This window comes from Mus musculus, chromosome 2 (assembly GCF_000001635.26).
Source record: "Mus musculus strain C57BL/6J chromosome 2, GRCm38.p6 C57BL/6J".
In the NCBI taxonomy this organism is placed as follows: domain Eukaryota; kingdom Metazoa; phylum Chordata; class Mammalia; order Rodentia; family Muridae; genus Mus; species Mus musculus.
In genome coordinates this window covers 34,361,715-34,372,337 of record NC_000068.7, presented here as the reverse complement: position 1 = coordinate 34,372,337, position 10,623 = coordinate 34,361,715, and the positions used below count along the sequence as shown (strand labels likewise).

Here is a 10,623-nt window from a genome sequence, read left to right as displayed (position 1 = left end):
CTGGCTGGCGCGGGCGGCGGCGGCCGCGGCGTCCCGGCAACTCGGCTGGCGCTGAGGACCAAGTTGTGCGGGGCCGCCCGGCGCGGCGAGGGGCGCTGAGGAGGCAGCGCGGCGGCCGCGTGAGGGCAGCGGGCACCACCGCCTCCGCCTCCGCCGGCGAGCGCGCCGCTTCCGCCCGCCGCTGTCCTCAGTCTCCTCCGCGGCGGAAGCCGGAGCCGGACGCCGGTCCGCGTCCCCTCAGTCGCGGGCCGCGCCGGGCCAGGCCGCCCCCTCCCGCGCGGGCGGGGAGCGCGCGGCCGCCTCCCCCTCCCCCTCCCCCTCTTTCTTCTCCTCCCTCGCCGCCGCCGCCGCTGCCGCCGCCGCCGCCTCAGCCTTCGCCTCCGCCGCCGCCGCCCGCTCCCGCCCGCGCGCGGCGGGATGGACGATCAATCCAGGATGCTGCAGACTCTGGCCGGGGTGAACCTGGCCGGCCACTCGGTCCAGGGGGGTATGGCTCTGCCGCCTCCCCCTCACGGCCACGAAGGGGCGGACGGCGACGGCAGGAAGCAGGACATCGGCGACATCCTCCACCAGATCATGACCATCACCGACCAGAGCTTGGACGAGGCGCAAGCAAAGTTGGTGTCGTCTCATTAAGCATCTTTTGTGTGTGTACGGGAGCCGGGCTCGGGTCCCGGCTGGCTCCCGGGACCCGGGCCTCAGTTGCGGGCGGGAACTTTCTCCGCCCGCCGGGCACTTGCTGTGTCCCCCATCGCGCGGGCAAAGTTGCTCGCCGGGCTCGGGACAAACTCGATCATTGCTTCGTCCGTGCCCTGCTGCCCGCCCCCCTCCCCAGATTTAAACCTCCCGCTCGGACCCCAGCGCGCTCCGCGTCCCAGCCGGGTCCGTGGCCGCACCGCAGGGAAGTGCAACTTTCTCCGCCTGCCCAGACTCCGGGCACCCACTCCCCTCGGCCCAGTCCGGGGTGACCGGCTGCTTCCCCGCACAACCCTGTGCGGGAGCGCCAAGTTCTCTAGAGGGAGGGCCGCTTGGCAAACTTTGCGGAGCTGTCACCCGCTGATTATTAGCCGCCCGCTGGCCGCTGCGCCCGCTCCTCTTGTGGAGCTTGGGCGTTGGGGTTCCCTCCGCTCCGGTCTGGTCCCTTGGGTCCCGCCGCGGCCCCCGGAGCGGAGCCTCATGCACGGGTCACTCCTGTGTACGCCGAGGCTTCTGTCGAGCCAGCAGATGGGTCACGCTGCTATCGGGCTGGAGCTCTCAGCCGCTAGAGCTTGCCGCCAGTTGCGAACTAGTAAACTTGAGTTTTTGTTGACTTCCCGTGGTTCAAAGGAGCTTTTCCAAACTGGGGGCCGGTTTTAAATCTTGGGTCTAACTTAAAGGAAGGCGCCATATTATTCCAATAGGTGATGCTAATACCTTTGTGTTTTGCTATTTGTTTTTTAGGAAACATGCTCTGAACTGTCACAGAATGAAACCGGCGCTCTTCAGCGTCTTGTGTGAGATCAAAGAGAAAACAGGTAAGACTCTGCTGCTCACAGTGGGCCTGGAGACCCCCGAGGTGGGGTCAGATCTACTCCTTCGACTCTCCAGTTGAGAGCTGCTGCTTTTGGGCACCGCCATCTTTGATCATTCTTTGCTTCCCACCTCCTGATCTTGAGAAAAAAAAAACAAACCTGCAATAAATCTGGAGTCTATTTCTCAATTCTGCTTTGGTACTAAATGAAGTGTATATGAGAATGGAGCTGGGTCGCAGTTCCCTAGGAGGTAGTCCCTGGTTTCAGTCGGGGAGGGGGCTCTAGCTAGTTGCCCTCTCCTATCTCTTTTTGCCTGTGTAGCATTTTTTAAAAGGAGCGGTGGGAGACTGGATGCCAGGGACCGGTTCCCCTGGAGAGGCGTCACTAGAACTTTGTTTTACTTAGACAGTTTTAAGCTTCGGTTCTACTGGTAGAAGTCACAACCGAACACACCTCAGTAATACCCTGGACTTGGTGCTTTAGGTGGGAAGATTTTTAGGAATCCAGGAAGGAAAATCATGTGCTTAGGCATATACAATGTATCATGCCTATTAGTACTTCTATTATAGCCTCCGTCTTACAACTGCTACACTTGTAAAACTGAGCTTCAATGTATAAAGAAAGATGTCCACAGATCCTGATGAAACAAACATTCTGAAGTTCAGGGCAGGAGTAGGATAGGTTTGCAGAAGTGCTAGAATGAAAATTGCTGATACAGAGTAGGGAAAATTTTTGACAGTTCCTTATAGTTTAACTTTCTTGTCAGACTTTTTCTATTTAAGGTATTTTTACTCTTGACTTAAGGGTAAAGCTAAAGTGCATATATATACATATGTTTTACATGTTTTAGTTTGTGTTTAGTTATCTTTCCTGTATATGGTTAAAAAAAAAAACAACCCTCCATCAGTCAAGCTTTACCATTGATTGATTTATTTGTGGTTGTATGTGTTGGGTTGTATTGCTTTTTAAAGTTGCCCCTTTGTAAATTGAGGCAAAGAAGAAAAACAATCAAGTCCAGTATATTGCATTTTCCAACTAAGGCTGTTTTAATGTTTCAATGTTTGGCTGTCTTTGAGTTGATTTTACAAATAATAATATACTGCCTAGGACTGTTAGGCAGGAAGTTAAGTTATACTCTATTTAAACAGGTACTATTCATATTCCTAAAAGTAAGCCAGGGAAGATGATGGTTTATTGCTTTCTCTTAATGTATGTATGCTAAACCAGAGTTATTAGTAAATATTGAGAGCTTAAAGAAATAACCTTATTTGCTTTTCATTCATGCCATGATTTTTTTTAATGATTGTTTTTTGTTTTTTGGTGATACACTTTACATTTTGAAAACCAAGTCGTTTTAAATTATTGACTTATTATATATTGATTTTAACCACCTTTTGAGCACCTTATGATTTAAGATGTTAGATGATTTTAATCTAACTATAAAGATGTCCAGCATTGAACCTTGAAGGCTTTAATTTGGGTGAATAAAAGTATATACTCTTAGGACATTTATGTTGCTTAATTTCTAAGGGTTTTCTTGCTATCAGGGCTCCACTCCAGTTCGTGCTGACAGCTAAGCACTGGAATATTGACTGTGTTGTGAATATTAAGATTGATTCAATTTTATATGGCACTATATTACTAAAGAGAGGGAATTGATGCTCTTCTCTAGCAAGAACACCCTTCTTTATGATTTGTATTTATTTTCTGTCCCTTTATAGTTTTGGTCTAACCACACAGAACTACACAGCATTTCATGTTTGAACACTTATCAGCAGGAGAAATTCAATTAAGAAGTGTTAGTCTTCCAGTTGCTTATTTGCACAGGACTTAGTTACACCATTCTGAAAGGAAAGCGTAGTCAACGACATGTCAAAGGTGAGTTAGGAAAAGAAACAAGTCTTTTCAGAGTCTGGGATTATGGTCAGAGAGAGCTTTGGTAGGGCTATTGCTATTTAACAACCAGGAGAGAGCAGACAAAAGAAATTTCTGTGTTTTGAAAATTGTTTCTTGGGCTTTCAGTGATAACTTGTAAATTAGATCCTCTTTTTGTGCGTTGACCTGCGACCTAAGTTTGCAGGTTATCTTTTTTATAAAAAGCCAGCAGCCGACAGTGAAGGCGGCTGTCTGGGCAGAGGCATCCTCTTGCCTGCCTCTCTGAGCTCGAGAGGGATGGGATTTAAGTACTGAGTGATTGATGGGGTGAAGCTCTCTCTCTCTTCTCCTTTCTCCCCTACTATCCATAGCTCTGCCTCATGCTCTAAACCCAGTCTTAGAAGGAGACAGGATCGCTAGACTCAGCCCTCAATTTGAAATAAAACAGCTGTGTAGACATTAGTGTTACCAAAGCAGAGAAAGCTGGGCAGCACATTCCAGGGCCTATCCCTTGCCTGCTTTTGCAGCCCTGCTTTAGAGACATTATGAACTTAGAAAATAAGTGTTAGGGAATATGTGTATGCTACTTAATACTTTCTCTTTAAATAATTTTATTAATCTATTATCATAATACATAAGGATTAATTACCCACAGAAAGTTCATCTAGTCATTTGTGAATATAAATCAGGAATATTATGTGATGACTCTATTCTGCATAGTGAAGGGGAGGGAGGGGGCTGACAAGTTGTGAACTAAAGGGGTGGTGGGTGGGAACTGCCACTGTCAGTGGACAGTGTGATTTTAGTTTTGGTTTTCTTTTAAAATAAGACAAAATCATTAAAAAAAAAAAATCATGTCTTTGTAGAACTGCTGGTAGATTTTGAGGTTTCTGATCAGACGGTGAATACTGCCAGTTTTGATGCACACAAGGGACTTAGTTTGGAAAACATTTTATTTCTTCCCTACCAAATATGAAAAGGCATTTTTTCCCCCTTTGACAGATAAATGGGCAATCTGCCACAATTATATTATTTTCTTGTTCAGAAGTAAGGAAACTATACTTTTACTATAAGATGATTGTTTTTTTAAAAAACAGTATATTCTGTTATAAAATTTATTGTGCAGTTATTTTGGGGCAGAAAGGTTTTTCATTGTTGAGTTGTGACATTTATACATTTTAGAGGCAACTAAAGTTACACACTTTAAAATCGAGATATGTGTCTGTTTTAAACTATGTAAGCAAGGAAGATCGTAGTTGACGGGCTACGGTTTTCTTTAGGATGATAACAAAATCATGTTACCACCCTTTGCTTATTAAATATCTCTGATGAAGTAAGGACCCATACTTCTGTTGGTATACTCACTGAACTATTTGTGTCTACTTTAATCTTGTCTGTGAAGTGTTTCCTTTGTGAAACAATATACCTTCAAAAATAAAGGAAACATTTTTTCAAGGAAAATATTTTTAATGTGTACAAATATAGCAATTTATTATATGATCGAAATACTGATATTGTGAAAAAATTGTGTATATTAAAAAAATCAACATAACCTTTCCTTTTACAATGCTAGGTTAAAATACACATTGTTGATAGCTGCCAACCAAGCTCTGATTTATTGCCACCACAAACCCTAAATAGTGTTCATTTACTAGTAATGTCTAATGGCAGACGTGATGGTTTGCCAGATTTGTAGGCTTTGTGAGGCTTATAAGCAGGACTGACTTGGGAAGATCATAAAACTTAATGAACTTCTCTACTGCAGGAGGTGTCCGCAGGGGAAGAGAAAGGCCTGCTTGGCTGGTTGGGCTGGTTGAAGGATTTTTTATGTTTCAAGAAAAGAAAATGACTATTATAAATGCTGTACTTTTAAAAGAATCCATCTTGAGAAAGTCATAGGAATTTTAGATATCAGAACTAGGAAAGAATGTAGTTTATAAATGAGTTTTATACTCATTTAGTATATGAAATGTTTTAACCTTTTACCTTTATGGCTAAAAGTGTGAGTAGTTTTCAGGAGGACAGGGTAGGTACTCTTAGTTTAACCCTTCCATTTAATTTGCACCCTACATTTTTAGTGTTTCATTTGCATCTTTTTCTGGCCTCTTTTTTTTTTTTTAAGACTTCCATGTAAAATTTTGCTACCTTTTTTATTGTTACAGTGCTGTGTTATTCTTTTAATTTTCAATGTATAAAAATCAGATCAGTCATTAAGTAAACATTTAGCAAAGAAATATGAAAATTGTTGTTTCTGAGTCTAAATGGTTCTGTATTTACTATATATTTTAAATTGATCTTGTATTATATCCAGTATAGTTACCATTTGCTCCAAAGTTTTGAAAGCAATTGCATTATACATATATGTATAATGTTTCTGTTTTGATGAGTGAATTTTCCAGCTTTTAAGAGCTACTTATTATAGACAACAGCAACAATACCACATTCCCACATATATACATACATGTATACATACAATATGTATATATGGCAACAATAATAGATACACATATATGGAAAGAAGAGAATTTTAAACATTGTTTACCTTCAATAATGGCAACAGTTGGCCAATCTTATTTTCTCTATTACTCCTGCTTTCTCAGAATTTTTGTGATTTGAATAGTAATGGGCCTTTATTAGTTCAAATTTTATACCAATTTTAGGAATACATTATGGTCTGTTTATATTGGGAATATTAAGTGATTAACCAGGAAAAACACAAAGTCAGTGTATGTTAGGAAGGTCATAAATTATATTGCTTTATCAATATATTTTTCTTAAAGCCATTTAAGAGTATTTTGTCAATTTTTTAGATTTTTTAGATTTGTGATGCTTACTGGAGGTTTTGTAGGAGGTTTTGAAGGATGTAAAAGACTGACATTTGTCTGATTTTATTTTATTTCCTCTTTCATTCTTAAACAATAATACACTCAATCTGTTGGTAGAAAACCTGGACAAATTGTCATTGCCAAGCTGTTTTAGAACTGTCTGGCTTGAAGTATCATGCAGATATACCTTTAAAATGGGAGGATCTTTAAATATATTCAATAAAAAATATATTTTAACACAAATAGTGAAACTGTTGTCAGTATTAACTTGATCTATGCAAGTAATTCTTTTTCACCTGAGTTTTAGTGAGCTTCATTATAGGTTTGCGTGGTTTTGATATTTTATCTGGGGACGTAACTATGCAATTTTTATTAATTTATATAACTTTATTCCAAATTATAAGTGTATTAGTTCACTGATAATGGAGGCACTGACTTGCCCCCCAACACACAAATCCACCCACTTTTATAACATAAAACTACATTTCTTCATAGCGATGACTTTCTTTTAATTTAACTTGTGTAGTGTTTAGATTTTAGTATGTAAATTTTATAATCCAAAGCAAGATTTTAGTTAATGTCTTATTTAATTATATCTTATTTGTATTTTGGTACTATATGGGGGCATGCTGTAGGGTGATATTATATTTTATGAAGTGGGTCTCTAAAAAAATTGAAACTGAATTTTCTGAACCACACAAGTCATCACTTTTTTAATATGGAGACCATACAATATTTATTCAAAATAAATTCTTGACACATTAGTACTAACATATCAAGTTAAATAGGATTTAGACGATTTCTCCCATATGGATTCAAGTATTTGTGAAGAATCTTTAGATACTTTTTATTTCAATCTTGACACTAGGAGAATAATGTTTTATTTGTTTTCTCAGCAGGCTTGTGCTTTAGCCATTTATCAGTGTGATCAGCATGAGTGAAGTAGTAACTGACAAAGCTCCACATCTCCCCTCCCATGCTGACCTTTCCAAGTACTTGCTCTACTTTTATAGGCCATTCCAGCCAGGAAGTGTGGAGAGACACTCATTTACATCACAGTATACAGTGTGGCATAAATCAGTGAAGTTTTTCCAGGTCTGTTTAATCACATTTTCTTTTCTTTACAAAGTTATAGAAGTTAAACAAACTGCTATCGCAGCTACGTGATAGAGCTATATTTAGCAAATAAATTAAAAAGTAATGCTTGAGTGAGCTATTGGGAAAAAATATGCCATCTTTTATACCTTCAGACATAGAACATATTAGAAAACAAATTTCAATCTTAAAGTCTTGATTTTAACATTGCTCTTTCTAAGCAGTCTTGCAGTTAGAATCCCTTATTACCTTGACATAGACATGACCTAAACATAGAATATGCTTATACTTATAGTTTTTAGTGCAAAGTGTAGCTTGCTTGCACACTGAATTTGAATAAAGTGTGTAATTTAGCAAATAAGTCCATTCTAGAATGTGTTAAATTGACTAAGCAGGACAATTTTTTTACTCTAATTATGAATAAATATACTTATTAAGAGTTTTATATTTGTTTTCTTTCAGCTTAAGTATTTTAAAAGTGCTAAGCTGTTGTGAGTACTAGCCCTTTTTATGTGGTCATATTAATGAGTTTGGCATATAGTATAATTCTTTCAATGCTGATGGTTTCTCCTGATGTTTAAACCGTTATCTAGGAGATGCCAACATATGTTAGTACAAAATGATTTTGTTTTGTTTTGTTTTATGTGGTACATCAGTTTTTAAAGCATATTTCTTAGGCATCAGCTCCAGCAGGTGGCTTTTACATTAAAAAAATCATAAATTTTAAAATCACATAAAATTTTATTTCAAATTCAAATTAACTGATTGAGAATGTCACCATTTCCACTGTCTCTGTATTAACATTTATAATAGAACAAATGGTCGCATATAGGAATTATCTGCAACATAATCTAAATTAAGATTCTAAACAGGCATTACAGATGCTGGTAACTTTGGCAATTATCATTTTGTTTGGTGAACAGTAGTAAAACAGTGTGCGGTAAAAGTGTTTAGAGAGAGAGGATAAATAAATTGAACAGTTTTGCAATGCAAAGTGGTTTGTGGTGTTTTTGAGGATTTCTTGGCTCTCTCTTAACTGCTATTGTGAGCCTGGAGCAGATTTCCCCATTGCTAATGCCCTAGAAGTATTAATTCACTTTGATATGCTAATTAGAGGGCATTATGCAAGAAATGAGATTAAGTGGCAGCATGAAGCCATTTGCCTGTCAGTGAATTGAGAGCTTTAGCATCGGGAGGAGCTTGGTTTTTTTCTTCCTTGTATGTGTTTTGTTTTTTCTTTCTTCCTCTTTTTTATCCCCCCCCCCCTTCCCAGTTTCTCTTGGTTTTGCATATAAATAAAATTGATTGAAAGCTTTAGAGAAGGTTCTGGAACATTGAACTCCTTTCCCCCCTATGATTATTTAAATGTTACATGAAATTTTCATTTTATATTCTGTGTGAAATTAAGAATTTGGTCATTTCCTTTCTTCCTGAAATGACTTTAGCAGCATGGCTAGTGAGTGACTATCAGCTACCTCTCTATAAATGTAAACGTCGTTTACCAAAGTCAACACTAAACTGAGTTTCACAAGAATGTTTACTTAGGAGGGAAAAAAGAAGTTGTTGAATTGGGCCTCATGAAACTATATTAAATGAGCATTAAGATTTTGACTCGAATTCAAGAAAGTTGAACCAATAGAATTAATTAGTAGTTAAACTTTGCCCTTTACACAACCTGTGGAATTTATATTATATCATGTATCGACATGTAAGATTACTGGATTTGATTTTCATGTTGAAAATGAAATTTCTTACTTCGTTCTGGTTTCCTGAGTTGTGGCTAATGTAAGGTATTTGAATTTAGCTCCTTAAAGCTTCTTTGTGATTTTCTATTATTTTGTGAGGAAATGGATGCTTGACTAAAGGGACTGGAGAAGTGAAGGACAGAATTTCTCTGGGCTTAAGAAAAAGTTAAGGTTTCTTCTAACTCAGAGCTTCTACCTGCATAAAGCATTGAAAGAGGTGCAAATTGCTAACTGCAAATCTCTGGGTTTGGTTAGATAGAGTGTTTGGGAGAGGTATTTGTACTGGGCCCTGGTTCTAGTGTCTGAACTCCATCATGTCTAGACCAGGAAGTCATACCATCCCAGAGCCATATGGATTCTTTAGTCCTCACACCTGCCATGCATGTACACTATGGAGGCTTGCATCTCCTTGGGCATGGCTGGGCATGGGATGAGAGTTAGAAATGTGCACACAGAGGTGAGAGCCTCTCTTGGGAGTGGGGGGGCCTTAGTAGGTAACACATTAGCTACTTTTTTTTTTTTTGTATAAAATACCTGGTTACTTCAGATTTTTGTCTCTTTTCAGACTCCTCACTAGTCTTTTGATTACTTACAAAATTTCCTTTTAATAACGAAGTTTTTTTTCCTTAAAACAGGGAAAAAAGAGCTTTGAAATTGAATATTATTATTATTTAAACAAAAGATTTCTACAAGCTTTCACGTAACTAAACCTTGCAGATAAAGCTTTTAGGAAGACTTATAGGAATGTGGCATTTGATGGAAAAAGTCAGTCGCTTTATTTAAAAAAAAGTGGAAATGGCAGCTTGATATGTACATCTTATTTTATTATGCAGGTACCCTCAAATGAGGAGGAAGTGGCTTTGACAGTCTTATAACTTTGTTTTTCTTGCTTTCCTCACCTCTCCCTTAAAAAGAAAAAAAAAAAAAACCTACCCATGAAGGTAGTTGGAATTCATAGTCAGATATATCATTTTCAACTTGGAATAGGAACTAGAGCAGGAAATTGATTTTATATTTATTATGAAAGCAAGAACTCTGCCGCCAACTGACAGCAGTCCATGTTTTAGTTTTGTGATAATTGTTCACAGACATTACTCTGTAGTTGGTCCAGGTTATTTATAATATCGATTGGGAGTGTTGAGCCATTAAAAGATATGTGTATAATGAACATCTTTAATTAAATCAGGAAAAATTGAAATATTTTGTTTTTCTTTTCTACCAGATCTTGGGTGTAGGATTAACTGTCACTACTGCTCAGAATAAGTTGCAGTAGATTGTACAATGATTTCTCTGGCATCATGGATGTATTTATTACCATTTTTGAACAAATTATACTAACATGAAAAGTTGTGTTTGAAATGATTGTGTGCTAGATAAGGCGATACATTATAGGAATGGTTGGGTTTATGGAGCTTTATGTAGAGGTTTTCTCAGAAATTATAGCACAGGGCTGTCACTATAAAACCTAGTGATACAGTTGGTAATAACATACAGGGAAGATATTTTTAGGGTTTTCACTTGTTATTCAAATAAGTGAAAACCCTCCAGTTTTTCTTATCATATTTCTTTGTA

At 38.9% G+C, this 10,623-nt stretch overlaps 1 protein-coding gene across 5 annotated transcripts in view; it reads left to right on the top strand.

Moving 5' to 3' along the window:
* Window positions 1-292: 292 nt before the first annotated feature.
* Window positions 293-10,623, top strand: part of Pbx3 (pre B cell leukemia homeobox 3) — a 200,589-nt gene continuing 190,258 nt past the window's right edge. For 2 of the 5 annotated variants that reach the window (NM_001290576.1, NM_016768.2), the window contains exons 1-2: window positions 293-617; window positions 1,441-1,514. In NM_001290576.1, coding sequence (NP_001277505.1) covers window positions 418-617; window positions 1,441-1,514 — 274 coding nt within the window. In that variant the 5' untranslated portion in view covers window positions 293-417. Of the gene's footprint in view, window positions 618-649; window positions 1,289-1,440; window positions 1,515-10,623 lie in introns of those variants that run through there. The other 3 variants (XM_006497784.1, XM_006497782.2, XM_030248420.1) reach the window with 3 other exon arrangements.